This window comes from Rhopilema esculentum, chromosome 20 (genome assembly GCF_057945365.1).
Source record: "Rhopilema esculentum isolate cy_ngs chromosome 20, ASM5794536v1, whole genome shotgun sequence".
NCBI classification, from domain to species: domain Eukaryota; kingdom Metazoa; phylum Cnidaria; class Scyphozoa; order Rhizostomeae; family Rhizostomatidae; genus Rhopilema; species Rhopilema esculentum.
This window is the reverse complement of record NC_142834.1, coordinates 14,959,332-14,975,334: the sequence shown is the minus strand read 5'-3', so window position 1 is coordinate 14,975,334 and position 16,003 is coordinate 14,959,332. Positions and strand designations below refer to the sequence as shown.

Below are 16,003 nucleotides of genomic sequence, written 5' to 3'. Positions count from 1 at the left end.
TTTATATTTTTAAAGAACTTTAAAGTTAGGAGCTATTGAATATATATATATATATATATATATATATATATATGTAGAATTGTTGCCAATTGTGTAACAATGGATCGGCATTTTGATGAGTTCAACAATGGAAACATAGAAGCCGAATTCAAAGGCGGGAGACAATCGAAACAATGCAGGCATAGAATGCCAAAATCAAAGGATTTTCCCAATTTTCCCAAACGAACAATCGAGAATCGTGAGTTTCCCGATTAAGTGGGCAATTGAGGTTCGCTAATCGACACTTAGGTCTATAATCGTGCTATTAAATTGGGTTCGGCTGCTAGCGTGAGATCCCCTTTGCGGTCATCCTCTTAGTGTCGACCAATCGCCTTTAGTTTTGCTCGTGACGTTGTGCAGTTATAATTGGTTCTGCACGTGCATGTTGAACGGTAGCCAGAATAGATCAGAAACTTCTCGTAATCGAGAATGGTCCTTCATCTTGTCAAGCGTCAACGTAATTAGACGTATAATTTGCAATTTGCTATGTAGGATACAAAAGAAAGTGCGGGAATATGCGATTTCACGAGTTTCTGCAAGAATTAACTTTCATGCAAGAGTCGTGGAAAATATATTGCAAGTGTTTCAAATCTGTTTAGTTTTTCGCAAGTTTTGCAAAGTCGGTGAAAGTTATTCGAAGATTTCCAGGCTTTGCGAAATGCTTGCAGGGACTTTTCAATTTTCTCTGGGGTTGATTGAAAATTCATTCGAAATTTTTCAGACCCCATATTTTTTTTTAAAGAAAGGGTCAATATGTTGGATAAGATAGTTTGGTGCAGGAATAACGTAAAAAAATAGAAATTTGGATCGTGTGAGGTCAGACCAACAGTTACGGGAATAATCAATTAATAATCTTGGGATCTGTGACTACATTTCTTCATCAAATAGTTGAATTGCCGAGTTGAAGAAATCTTTGCACTCGCAACTAGGAAGTTAACGAAATTAAAAGTTTGGCTGCTCACAATTACGTACGAAAGATTCCCCTTCTTAATCAAGTAATTGCACTGCCGCGAGATCATTATGCTGGAACCGTTTTGTCAGCGCGGGTCGTTAGGGATCGTTAGGCACGCATCGATTTCTCCTTCTTGCAAAGGTTGATAGTGGAATTCAAAGATCTGGGTTTGGTAAACTTACTGCGTCATAGCATTCCCCGCTGTTTATCAAGAAAGTGTAAATCTGCGAAACGCATTTTGATAAAGCAACCGAATGAGAATAATTATTCGTGTTATGTTATCAAGCAAAAAATGTCCTTCGTCAAATAAAAAAACAGATTCCCAGTTAGGTTCCACTCACAGAGCCCCAATAAATGAGTTCTGTAATCTTGGCGAGTCATAGCTCGTTATGTACGAAGAATGAGTACATGAAGGGGGGATTTTGCTCAGCTCGATGGGCATCCATATATATATATATATATATATATATATGTAGAATTGTTGCCAATTGTGTAACAATGGATCGGCATTTTGATGAGTTCAACAATGGAAACATAGAAGCCGAATTCAAAGGCGGGAGACAATCGAAACAATGCAGGCATAGAATGCCAAAATCAAAGGATTTTCCCAATTTTCCCAAACGAACAATCGAGAATCGTGAGTTTCCCGATTAAGTGGTCAATTGAGGTTCGCTAATCGACACTTAGGTCTATAATCGTGCTATTAAATTGGGTTCGGCTGCTAGCCTGAGATCCCCTTTGTGGTCATCCTCTTAGATTCGACCAATCACTTTTAGTTTTGCTCGTGACGTTGGGCAGTTAAAATTGGTTCTGCACGTGCATGTTGAACGGTAGCCAGAATAGATCAGAAACTTCTCGTAATCGAGAATGGTGCTTTCATCCTGTCAAGCGTCAACGTAATTAGACGTATAATTTGCAATTTGCTATGTGGGATACAAAAGAAAGTGCGGGAATATGCGATTTCACGAGTTTCTGCAAGAATTAGCTTTCATGAATGAGTCGTGGAAAATATATTGTTAAGTGTTTGAAATCTGTTTAGTTTTTCGCAAGTTTTGCAAAGTCGGTGAAAGTTATTCGAAGATTTCCAGGCTTTGCGAAATGCTTGCAGGGACTTTTCAATTTTCTCTGGGGTTGATCCAAAATTCATTCGAAATTCTTCAGACCCCGTTGGATAAGGTAGTTTGGTGTAGGAAAAACATAGAAACAATGGAAATTTGTTAAAAGTCTGAGGTCAGACCAACAGTTACGAAAATGACCAATTAATAATCTTGGGATCTGTGACTACATTTCTTCATCAAATAGTTGAGTTGAAGAAATCTTTGCACTCGCAACTAGGAAGTTTACGAAATTAAAAGTTTTGCTGCTCACAATTACGTACGAAAGATTCCCCTTCGTAATCAAGTAATTGCACTGCCGCGAGATCATTATGCTGGAACCGTTTTGTCAGCGCGGGTCGTTAGGGATCGTTAGGCACGCATCGATTTCTCCTTCTTGCAAAGGTTGATAGTGGAATTCAAAGATCTGGGTTTGGTAAACTTACTGCGTCATAGCATTCCCCGCTGTTTATCAAGAAAGTGTAAATCTGCGAAACGCATTTTGAAAAAGCAACCGAATAAGAATAATTATTCGTGTTATGTTATCAAGCAAAAAGTGTCCTTCGTCAAATAAAAAAACAGATTCCCAGTTAGGTTCCACTCACAGAGCCCCAATAAATGAGTTCTGTAATCTTGGCGAGTCATAGCTCGTGCCACCGTTTTTTAGGTATTTTAAGTCTGTGAATCGCAATCTCATAGAGCATAAAGGTTCTTAGTTGTCTGGGAAACAGACTGGAAGCGCATCTAGAAAAGTTCAGACTTTTAATATATTTGGAATCTTCGTTGTCGTCATCATTGTCATCGTCGTCATCATAATCATCATCATCAATCATCATCATCATAATCATAATCATCAATCATCATCATAATCATAATCATCATCAATCATCATCAATCATCATCATCATCAGTTTTGTCCACATCGCCAATTCATAATATCGAAGTACCATTCCTCCACATTCTTCGTACATTGCAAAAGCCGTGCTATTTTTTAGGATATCGCGCTACTCCACCACGCTCGTTACTAAGCAAATTACTTCCTTTCACCGTTTCATTTACGTATGTCTATTGCTTTTAGTTCAGTATTTATAGGAGCCCCGTACCTCATCTTGGGCAGTAAGAATTATGGAAAAGTAGCAGCAAGAGAAAGCAGTTTAGGCATGCACCATTTTAGGAGCAAGATGCTTGTGAAAGATCTTGTCGCCTTCGTTTTGCTCATAGTCGTTTTGAGATATTTATAGGAGATATATCAGTTTTAAGAGACCTCTGGGATAGTTCTTGAGAAAGATTATGCCCATGTCACGCGTTAATTATTATGCCGTTGTTAGCATGCAAGTTATGTAGCTGCCGGGACGATTTTATCGAAAGAAAAGAAGGAAAGATTTAACCGATTTACGTCGCATCATTTATTGGCCATCTTCTGCTTTTAAAAGGTCCTGAGAATCAACTTAAGCAACATTTTACAACACCATTATGACCCTTCCAGCATGATGTTGTTGTACAACAACAATCATGTCTACATGCCTGGAATTAAACATAACAAACAAATACACTAATCGACCATGAAAATGTGTATACCTAAGTTAACTGAAGTAGAAATTATTTTTTATCATGCAAAAAAGGGGCTTAACTTAGTACAGAGACTGTTTGTAACATGGGCTGTTGACACCTTTCTGAAATCCGCTTAGGCCAAAACTTCAATTTAACCAGTACTTCATGTAAAACGCCAGCATAAAGGTTTTATTAACTTTTCATATAGGCTACCTGTGGCAAATCAGACCACATGGTTTTCAGACAAATCTAGTCTCCTGCGCAGCGACAGCAACTTTCCCAAAGATTGTTGTTGAGCAACAACATGTTAAGGATAAGGTTGGACTAGGTAAATCATGGCACATTCTTCGAATTCCAACCAATTACAATGACGGCAGTCAAGACGACATTAAGAACAAAATCGGCGAGGCCATTGTTGAAGAAAGCTCTGAAGAAAAACTGCTAGGGGTGATAATAGATAAAAATCTTAATTTCAAAAGTCACGTCTCAAATTTATGCAAAAGAGCCAGCCAAAAACTGCATGCTCTTGCTAGAGTTTCGCCATTTATGGGTTCTGATAAACTGCGTCTCCTAATGAACAGCTACATAAAAGCTCAGTTTAGCTACTGCCCCCTAATTTGGATGTTCCATGACAAATGTCTGAATGCTAAAGTGAATAAAATCCACGAAAGAGCACTCAGAATTGTTTATAAAGACAGTCATGCTGACTACGAAGCAATGCTGACATTGGATAATGCAGTATCGATTCATCAATGCAATCTACAGCATAGACAGGGAATTTTGCATAACATTCTAGCAAACTGGGTAGCCGAAGTTTTTAAAGTTTAAATCATAAGAGTAAAGGTCACTGATCATTTTAAGCCCTGGGAACATTCTGGCAAATGATCGGAAGTTGTGTTTCCGGAAGGATGAAAAATGCACGGTCGGCAAAATTTCAACTTTCGAATTTTTCAAATCTGATGATACTATCGGAAAGAACATGCAAAACTGAGCAAAAGATTTTGAAAGAGTAATGTGATCTGACCTATAAGCAAAAAGTTATGGCATTGGAAACTTTTCGTTTTGTCAAACAACTTGCTTTCTCGAGTTTCCTGATAGTGCAGACGCATAGCAGTAGAACTGTGCATGTTATGATAATAGCATGAAGTTTAGTACAAGTACACAATCCGATATGCTGAATAAGATGAAGTTCATATCAAGCTTCAAAAAAGCCCCCAAAAGCTATTTTTGGACTGGGGTACTGGTACCCAGTCCTCTTTCTGGTATAGCACTACAACCTTCTTAACATTGCAAGTTATAAAGCTGAAACTTTTTTCTGGCGTTATTTGACGTGCTGGATAAAATGGGATGCAAAAAAGCTTTAAAAATTTCACAAAAGCAATTTTTAAACTATGGTTCTTGTGCCCGTGGCTCAAAATTGCATGTAGTTATGTTTGATAACTGGTAAATTCCTCGCGTGTATATAGATAAAAGTAGGGGCAGCCCCAGCAGGTGTACTTAGCCATTTATTAAAAAGTTTTTGCTTCTGAATAAGTAAGTACCACCCCCCAGAAAGCTAGAGTGTGACAGCGATGACTGTGACAATATAAACTCATGTCACTGGTAACGTGTATCGTTTTGGAAACAAAATCAAACGTTTTTCTGTTTATATCCCCAAAACTTCACATCAAGGTTCTTTTGGTGTGCAGTACGGAGTTTCCCAGCCTGGGATTCAACTTACTTAGGCTCAGCTGTATAGATGTAACTCCCTTGTTAGACTTAAGCAGACCACAAGGCTTCTTGTCTGTAGTGCTAGCATCGATCCTCTGCTTACATTGAATTCAAGAACAAACAATTCAGGCAGAATAGACATTTTATCTTAATGGACAGAGTCTACCTTTCCAGGAAAAAAGCACTAGAGAATTGTAAATTTTTTAAAACATTCGCGTGAAGATTCTTACATTTCTTGTGATGTAAATCTTACGTCACTGTTCATTCTTGACCATTCTTCAAAGTACAGTATTGAGATCAAGTCTCAAACAAAATTTTCAGTCTCAGATCAATTGAAACATATAAAGCAATTTCTGTTAACTATTCTTATCAAAATTCCAAAAATCTGATCCTGTTTTATTTTCTGACAAACAAGCTGACCTAGCCAAAATGGACCGATCCGCTTTGGAAAATTTTAAATCATGGCAACATTCGTTTTGTGTTATAGGCCTTGAATGCGGGACCTTCCAATAAATTGACCAGATAATTAAGCTTGTGAACTGCTGATAAACTTTTGCTTTCGTCCACGGAACACTTGAAACCTTGCCAAAACGACTGAAACTTTGCCACATCCCCATTAAATCGCGGAAGATTAATTTTAGGCAATTTTATTCCATTTATCAGGCTTCTGCTAGATAAACCGGCACTGATGGTAAATCCTGTGTTATTTACTTCTGCTGCTCAAACTCGAATTGGAGGTGAGTTTGTAACTTGACTTGGGCTTGCGGCTTGGGCTCCGCATCCTAAAACTTGACCTTTTCCCGAATCTCTTCTAAGATTTCATCGATTTTTTGTGTAATGTCAGTAATCTCGTCTATTTCAAAATCTATTTCCCTCCGGTGGGCATTTCTGTAATATTTCTTCGTTTAAATTTGAAACATAATTTTGTTTATCTCAACATCTTTCTTTACGAGACTTTGTAATTGCTCTCAAGGCACCACGTTGGGCGCCATTTGTTGTGTACAACTAGGTTGCACACGCAGATTCCTGAAGCATTGAGAACAAATTCAATTTCTTTAATCAAATATATACAAAACAAATCTATTTAACAAATTACATGACTGATCTCGATGATGTTCACACTACAACTACCAAAATTCTATAATAAAAGACCGCGTGTCTGATTTCACACCTACAGCGAGGACTGGGCACGAGCCAATCCACGTGATGTTAACAAAAGGGGTGTAAAATTTGCTGCTGATATATATTTGTAAAACTTCTGACACCATTCGTTGTTTGAGCGATTGACCGAGCGAATAAACGACACGTTTTGACACACAAAATCAATTCCTTTTATTCCATCCAAAGCTAAGACGTTCTTTTACACAATATCGAAACTTAGGTACTAAACAGCCTTTCACAAGCACTGTTACGCCATTAAATTATATATATATATGAAACGAAACCTCGAGTGCTTTCACAAGCCACTCGGGTTGAATGCCATCAGCCCTTTCTTAGCCTTTCAATCCATGACCGTTCTTTGTGTGTGTGCAAGTGAGTGTCAACATGTTTGATAGCAGTGGCCTTTCGCAAGCACCACGCTTCCCTCTAACTAACCCTGTTTCTCCTTACTCTACTTTATATAACAGCATTACAATATAGCAAACTAACATCAATAATTGCCGGTGTTATTGTCGGTATCTATCGTGCAATACGTAAATGAACTAGTAGGAGGTGTTAGATATATTAGGATACGCGGGGGAACTTTGAAGGGTAAGAGGGCATGTAAAATATTACTATACCGCAAAACATTAAAACTAACACGCGACAAACTAATATATCCCAATCAAAGAAAAGCATGAACAAATATAAGCATAAACGCCCGTGTTTGCAGCTCATAACCCTTAGTACTGCTTGATGCGTTTACCAAGGCTCTGGGCGCACTGGTTTCTGTTAAGAGATCATACCATGTGCTTTTCTAAATAAGGTCAACTAACTGAGTTTTCGGTGCAACAAACAAAAAATAACCAATCAAATACTAGAACAAGATATACGTTGACCAATGATACAGCCACAAGGCAAATGTATGTGAGTCAGTTCATGCGCCTCATTACGAAAGTGAGGTTTTCGGCGCCTCATTACCAAAGTGAGGTTTTTGGCGCCTCATTACCAAAGTGAGGTTTTTGAGTCAATACCACGAAAACAAAATACCAAAACGGTAACTCATACGTGATTAACATGACCACTTAAATACATAAAATTAATTGTTAGGCATGGCAGGAAATTGGAAATCCCCAACAGTTTCTGACAAAAACTAATTTTCTTTGTCAAAGTGTAAAATCGAAAATATTTTTTCAAGCTTGACAAAGATAATCCTGTTTAATGATTGTTCCAGGTTTCCAAATAAAAGCCGTTAGCAAATGAGGGTAATAGGGTAATATTTTACCATCACAATCATAAGACTGAAGGTAGCGTTGTCTCATCATTTGGACCCTTTTGGGCTGTCGGTGCGCCAATCGAAAAGACGGCCAGAAATAAAACCCTTACCGTTTTTGAGGGGGTTGAGAAGAAGAAACAATGACCTTCTTCAACCGACTAGCAACATCTTTTTCATGCAAAAGTCACAAAGAAAAGAAAGAGCCTTTGCTCTCCACAGTCCAGCTTCAGGTTGTCTTGAAACGTGTGAGAATGAAACTATGCCAAAACAAAGTTTATATACCCAAAAACAATGCACACTCGCACCCTTGTTACTTTGGGCGTATGAAAGACACAATGTAATGCCTACTCGAACACTACTACAATAAATACAAACTGTGCCAAATCTGTGCCACCTGTGCCAAAATCCACAATTGCTATGAGTTGATTTCTAAACCATGTCAGACCACAAAAACATCCCACGTCACGTCAACTCATAGAGAAAACCCAATGCTTTCACTGTGGTTTCAGAAAACAATTAGTTTTGAATGGATTTAGGTATATCAAAAGGCATATGATAAAAGTGAGTTAGGAATTTACACTGCAGATAGACGTGTTCCGTTGTCATGTCGAAGACGACCAAGCCAAAATGGACCGTTTCGATCTTGACATGCAGCTCGAAGCTATCGGCTTTGGAAAGTTTCATATCATGGCAATATTCGTCATGGGCTATAGACTTTTCTGCTATGGATCTACGAATAGCTTTCTCGCAATACTTGAACCGTACCTCCGTAAACACTGGCATCTGAGTTACTTGACTGCAACATGGATTGTCCTTCCTGAAGTATTATTAAACATACCTGGATCGATCTTGCTTGGCAGATTAGCAGACATATATGGCAGAAGAAAGATTTTGATTCTGGTCCTTATATTGAATTCTTACTTCTCTGCACTCTACTCGTTCTCTACGAACTTATATCTCATGGTCATAATTCGAGGATTTATTGGTCTTGTATCTTCAAGTAACGTGATAGCATATACTTACCTACTAGAAATTTTGCCACTTTCAAAGCGAAAATACACCTCAGCGTTGCTTATTATATTTTTTGCTGGAAATGCCTATGGAATTTTTGCTGGTAAAGGCTCGCTAGAACACTTGACGGTGAGTATGGCGTTGGCTCGTCATACTCACCGAGGCAATACCCCTTGCACTGGGGGCATGTTTGATGTGTTTAGTTCCCGAATCTCCAAGATACTTATTGGCATCTGGCAGGACTGACGATGCAGAGGATTCGCTGCAAAGGATCGCCAAAATTAATGGCTTGAAGGAAGGATATAAATCTTTGTTGGCACAAAGCTCTGACGGGCATGGCAAAGTTAAACAGCGCAGTGATGAAAAAACCGCGTATCAAGAGCAGTTATCTCGGACTGAGATTGTGAAAAGAATCTTTTTGGTTTGTTACATGCAGTTTTTAGGATTTCTATATGCAGCATTGATGCGTTTTGGAGCGATGCAGTTCGGTAAGAACTCGGATCTGAGCCAAGAAGGATCATGTTCAGTGAGCTTTACCTACAAATATCGTTGGGCTTTGGAGATTTCCGTCATGCTTGCTGCTTTTGCATCTAATTGGCTTCTAGGGAACTTCACAAGAAGGCACTCGTTTTACCTTCTGATTACATTCCTATGTTTGTGTTTGTTACCGTTGTATTGGGATATTAGTGGCTGGCTTCTGATGATGACTATGGCCCTAACGGGCTTGGGATTTGCAGCTTTCAACAATCTTGTCTATGTTTGCCGAGCAGAACTCCTTCCAACATCGACCAGATCCTTCGGCTGTGGCATTTCTGAAGCGGCTGGCCAAGCAGGGGCTTGCTTAGGACAGTTCATAGCGCTTTATGTTTATCAAGTTAGCATTTATCTGTCCTTCGGAATTTTGCATGGCTTTTCTGTAATAGGTATCTTTGTCCTGCTTACTTTATTCAAAGAAACCAAAGATACGCAACTGAAATAGGCTTCTACAGTGAGACATCATAAAAGTTATCTATTTTTAGGCCCAATAGCCAAAAGAAGTACGAGATACCTGTAAACAATATGATGGTGAAAAGCTCATTCTTATGAAGCCAGGTCTCTGTCCATTTCTAACAAATTTAGCAAATTTTGCACAATTAGTTGCATGCCATGATGCTTCTCTCAAGTGATGTGACCAAATTCCAAAATTCTAATAGAAGGTTTTTGTGACGTCATCACTGTTTAACTCTTAAAGTTTATTATGGTAAACTACTATGTGCTTTTTGAGCCCAGATATATTAACAACCCTAGATTTAGTTTTGATACAGTTTTGAACATAAGCTTGGAGATTTGTTTGGGAACTTTTGACTGCAAAATTGTTCCAGTTTACTCTGTCAGAAACCATGTTCAGATCGGTTACAATTGTTCTACCCATTATTTTGTCATAAAAATAAATGTCACGAGGCTTGAAACCCCTCAAGTGGACTTGAATTATTGTCCGTTGTCAGATTCTGAAAGGTCAAGTTAAAAGAAATTGGAAGTAGTTTTTAAAAGGGTGATAGGTGAGAAAGTTTTTTCGTTGATGTTGCTTTCGTCAAATTTGATAATTTTTTTGGAGTTGTCAAAGGTTTGTACAAAAAGGTGGAGTTATTTTTCAAAAGACGTGGTAATTTCATGCTACGCCCATTTTTATATTGTTGTGAATAGGTGTTGCTTTGCTTGGGTATTGAATATTTGAATAAGTAAGTATATTTATCGAATTCATTTTTACGCACAATTTATTTATATTTTCGTGTCTCATCAGCTGATCTTTGTATTAAATTCAAAATTTTCAAGCTTTTTCCTTATCAGTGACTACATTCAATATATGCGATTCTTTAACATTCTAGGCACCAATAGACAGACATTCCCTTTTAAAAATTTTATATTTCATCACATTGAATTTTCGTCTTCGTATTGCTTTGTTCCTGGCTCTCTTACATTCCCTTTGAACCCGTCGCAACCAATTGGTGTAGGGGGATGTCACACTATCCCCCCCCCCACTCTACCCAACCTCAATACTGTTCATCGGAAGAAATGTTTTAGGTGATTTGTAGACCTTCACATCTTAAAATCAGTAAAGAAACATGCAATGGTAGTTTTCTTGTTGACATTAAGTCCAAGCAAACAGATAAGAGTGTGTCTTGTGTCCCTACATTTTTTCGGAAGAAGCGTCAACTGCAATTCAGATTGAGCTCCAGTTTTTCTTCATGCTAAAGATGAAATGAGGGGTCAATTGACAACTAGTGCGGCTGGTTACCTGGCTTTTGATGAAGCGCGACCATGGCAAAATTGTACGCGTTGATTTTATCTGCACAAGAAACTTCAGTGCGATTAGGAGAATGAAGAGCTACCTTCGCACCTCCAGTTGTTGGTTAGTGTAAAAAATCGCGTTTGATAGTATTGAACTCACCAAGATAACAAACAAGTTTCGCGAGAAATCATTACACAGTTTCCATCCTTCTCGATTCCATCCAAAGGGAACAAAGGGTAAAACGGAACAAAGAAAAAACATTGATCGGTTGCGCAGCACTTAGAGGGAAACAAACAAGGCATCCCTCTAGGATTGGTTTTGGGTCCTCTCTTATTTAACATATTTATTGACGATCCGTTCTTATTTAGTAAAGGTAACGAAGTTTTTAATTACGCTAATGACACCACGATCTATGAAGGTGGGAAAAAAATTCAAAACTGTTGTAAATATTCTTTATAGAGACATGAATATACCTACAAGATAGTTCAATAAAAATGACTTAAATCAAATGAGAAAAAATCACGTTTAATAATGATCAACAACTATTCTTAAGCAATAATGATTAAAATTGATAACAAATTTGTCAAGGTTGACAGCAGAGAATAACTATTGATTATGTTATTAGATGATAAATTCACTTACAAGGTGTAGTTGCAGACAAAACTACACGAGCCTTAATAATAACCAAGTTTTGGTACTGTCCTCTGATTTGGACAAATCTCGACAGAACATTTGCACGAAAAGATTTTCTTGTCTCAAGACACAACAGCATTCTACTTCAGTATTTCTTTGCCTAAGGAGAACGTGGTGCCAATTCAAGTAAGGAACCTGCATGGCTTATGAAAGAATTATTCAACTCCATTAAAAGCTTTAACCTAACATATATAAGATATATATTTTCTTTAGCAGAACAACATTGTGCTATAAGAAATGGAAGTCGAATCAAGCTGTCTAAAGTTCAGACAAAATTCTATGGAATTGAAGCAACCACCTTGCTAGAACTCAGGCTGTAGAATAACCTACCAAACGAATTGTAGGACTTAAATGATATAAATGAATTCAAAAGTAAGATGAAACAATGGGATAGAAATAAATGAAATTGCAAGATCTGTAAAACAAACTATTTGCCAACAGTGGTTTTCTTGCCTAATCCTAAATAACGCTTTTATAATTTTATACGAAATTGTTAATGATATTTACTCTGTAATTCTTTATCAATGTTAGCTTTTAGATACTGTATTGATGTATTATGCCCAACGTAAATTAATGTATAATAATGATAAAAACTAATAAACGAAAAAAGTCATAAAGTTAGTCAACCGTCGTCAGAAAAGGGTTCGAAGCCTCGATGGAAGAAAACCTACAATAGGCCCCTTTTGGCATTTAAAGCAAACATTTGAAAACACACTTTTCTCGTATTTTAAACATACTGTCAGGCTTTTCTCGCCCGATATTTACTTCAAACCAATAATTTATGGTATGGCAAGGTGTGTGATATGATGAAGGTATACCAGACTGGAAATTTTGTCGCGCGCCCGCTATAAATTGCCCGCGCACTCAAATTTTTTATCCACGCGCATTTGCAATATTGGCCGCGTAACCAGTCACTATTTGACAAAATGTTACATTTTTAACACTACACATTTCTAGATGTGTGTAATTTCAGGCGCGCAGTCGCAAATTTTGAAAATGAACCTGTCCGCGCAAGCAACAAAGTTTCCAGTTTGTAAGGTATATGGTGCCCACGAGGCGGAGTTAAGGCTCTCGAAAGTCCACAACCAAACTTCTAAACAGAAGTTCATTTCAGAATCTTGCCCATAGTATCTTCTTTATGAGGTTACCTCATCGACTAAGGAACATCATTTAAATAAAAACTTTGATTACAAACAATATGAATCCAAAGTAAAACGACCACATCGAGAGCTTTAGTTGAAAGCTGTAGGCTCCGATAACGAACCCGAGTTTACGCTCCCTTAAATATGAAAGCAGTTTGTTTACTTCACCTCTAGATGTAAATGTCTTTCGCTCAAGTGCTTCACCATCAATTCCTGGTGTTACATCACGAATATAACCGGGACAGAACTTATTTACGTCTTCCCGAAACTGATTCTCTTGCGAGGCTAGGCCTTCAGCGAATAATAGAGGCACTATCCAGCTGACTACAGTCTCGGTGCAGAGCAAAATGAATATAGCAAAATGGAAAGAATTCTGCTTCTTGACGATTTCCATGCTCAGATAACAAAACATTGGAGTGAGAACGACCATTATGGCATTGTGGACAATGAACAGCCATTTGAGTTTGGTGCACGTGCGATGCACTTTGATTGAATACTCTGTGTAATGGCAGTAAATTGCATCCTCGGCTGAGTATTCCCATTGCAAGAAGGTTCGCTTAAAATGCACCAGCCGAAGCTTTGAAATACCATACAAGAGATACATAACCCACGTCAAAGACAGCGAAACCGGTATAAGATAAATATTGAACGGAATGTAGAGGTAATTCATTCCATAAACAAGAAACTCCATTTTGGTAGCATTACTTCTCAAGTTTGTATCTAGCCAGAATGTATTGTAGAACGTTAATACGTTGACCAGTAGGTTAATTATGAACGAAACTAAGAGTATAAACTTTAATCGGCGATTTAAAGCCAGGCATCGTAGTATCAAATCCACATCGAAGTTTATAACTTGCAATAAATTCGATTCCAAATCTCGACATTTGAAATAGGCGACAGTAGAAACGTGGCACAGCCATGCGTACAAATCAACAGTCAAACGAACTGATAAGTCGAAGAGCTGGTCGTAGTTTTTCTCATTCTTCGCCAATTTCAATGCTTGCGGATAAGCAGTGGCCAAATAAACAGTTTCCAAGACCAACATCGTAAAAAATATCAAGTTTACAATCACAGGGTATGCCCAGGATTCGAGAAACGAAGCATCTCTTGGATGCCAGAAGCCAAGAACTCTCAAAATGACTTTAAAGGCGCGCATATCGTCAAATACATTGTGTTCTCGCCTGCTTCTCTCCACATTGTCGAAATCAGGAGTTGAAGTCATAGCCAGTTCCTATCAAATCAAAATTTCAAATCGAAATTATGCCATAATGCTTCAGATTGTATCAAAGTGACAATTTGTTCTGCATCATCGGTTTCAACTGATGCCATCGTTTGCATATGCAAAGCTTCGCGGATCGGATATCAACAAATCCACAGCAAGGAACTTCCCAGCTAGTTCTTAGAAACAACTCTTTCAGGCAGTTGTTCACGTGACTTACTGCGTTATTGATGTTCAAAGCCAAGACAAACATCGACACAAAATTGCGAGCACTCTTTACCTTGGCTTACAGGGTATCACAGACACTCATTTTCTAAAAGAATCTTAGCCCACAGATTAGTAATTTTCTAAAAGATTAGTAATCACAATCAGCTTCACATTCTTTTATGTTTACAGTATGAAATGTTTTCTAAAATACCAAATGCTACTTTTTAGAAGAAAGAATATTTTCTAATCGACCACAAGATGCTATTTTTACTAATTAATGGACTAAGCAATCAGGAAGTAGGAGTCTAACCTTCGAAAAGAATTATTTCCTCCCCATTGAAAGGAGGATTTTAAGCAGCTTCTTATGGTCGAGGGTGATCCGTACTTTAGTCCCTTATTCATCTTTGTGTCGTCTTTGGATTTCTTATGCCCTCTTTGTTATGAGAATACAATAATTATTCCCAGCCCCGGTAATTTTTAGAAATGTTCGCTTTGAACCTGAATATATTCTTTAGGTGTTTTTTTTCAAATCTGATATGGTTTTAGGGGAACATCGCCCGCTCTAAAACGTATTTTGAAAAACCAAAGATGTCAGTTATGAGATTCCCTGTTAGGAACATCGCAAAACAGGCAACTGCTGAAAAATATGCTTAAAAAATATTCTTACAAATTGGATGATTCTTAGCCTGAATATTTTTATAAACAATATCCTTTTTAAAAAGTGTTTAGGCCGTTTCGAATAAAAGAGTGTATTTTATTTATAGGAGGTAGCCTCTGAGAATCAAGGCAGGGATCCCTTCAACGATGGCGAGGCAGAGCCATGGCCTTTAAAATAACAAAAATTTCTTCCCAGTACAGCCCTGGTATGAATTCCAACATTTGTTCCTATACTCTAATTTGGTAAAAATTTCTATCTAAATCTAAATCTAAATCTAATCTAAATTATGCCAAAAGAAAATTGTTCTTCCCAGCTCTGAAGAACTGGAATGAAATTCCCATTGACATCAAGTAGCTTGCTACCCTCTGTCAGCTTAAAAAACTAAATTTTTGTTTAATTAAAAACCAATGGAAACACGAACCCCAGGCGGAGCAGCACTAACTCTTACTCTGTTTTGAATTAACTGCACTTAACCTTCATTCATCATAAATGGGCATTTTTGTAACATAAACTAGATGCAGGGACTTTGTGTGTCAATAATTATAAAAAAAGAGTAAAATCATCGAATGACCTGGGCAAGAACACATTCCCTGCCTGCCTAAAACAAAGCAGGGTCCCCCACGGTGTTTCTCATGCATGTATTTAGATCCTGTGGTCAGTACTGGGTCAAACGTTTTAGTGCAGTCTCTTTGATGTGAGTCACAGAGCATGCGTAATAAAAATTTCCTTCCACGCGAAAAAAAACATCCTCTTGCTCGTCTCCCCAACAATGACAGGATCAAACTTTCACCCAGAGCGAGGAAAGTCGCCGGCTCTCTGTAATTCTAGGCGTAGGAATCACGGGGTGTGGTCATCTCGAAAGGAAAGACCAGGGCACTGCTGGATAAGCATAGCGTTTCGGTGTCCTTAAAACTACCATCTGAAGCTAGGTAGCAAAAAGAGAAACTTTACATAAGACTTGTGTTATGGATCTTATCAAACTTTCATTGAATGAATATTAGTCGTGATATGTATCAAATCTTAAAGGCTTTTTATATTCAGG

General features: G+C 37.9%; 1 protein-coding gene across 1 annotated transcript; it reads right to left on the bottom strand.

Annotated features, from left to right (window-relative positions):
• Positions 1-11,482: 11,482 nt before the first annotated feature.
• On the bottom strand, positions 11,483-15,757 carry LOC148957884 (uncharacterized). Its single transcript, XM_089114344.1, has 2 exons — positions 13,046-15,757; positions 11,483-11,835 (listed from the first exon to the last, which is right to left on the bottom strand). The coding sequence occupies exons 1-2, from the start codon at positions 14,097-14,099 to the stop codon at positions 11,816-11,818; spliced, it is 1,074 nt and encodes a 357-aa protein (XP_088970470.1). The 5' UTR covers positions 14,100-15,757; the 3' UTR covers positions 11,483-11,815.
• Between the last annotated feature and the right edge of the window lie 246 nt (positions 15,758-16,003).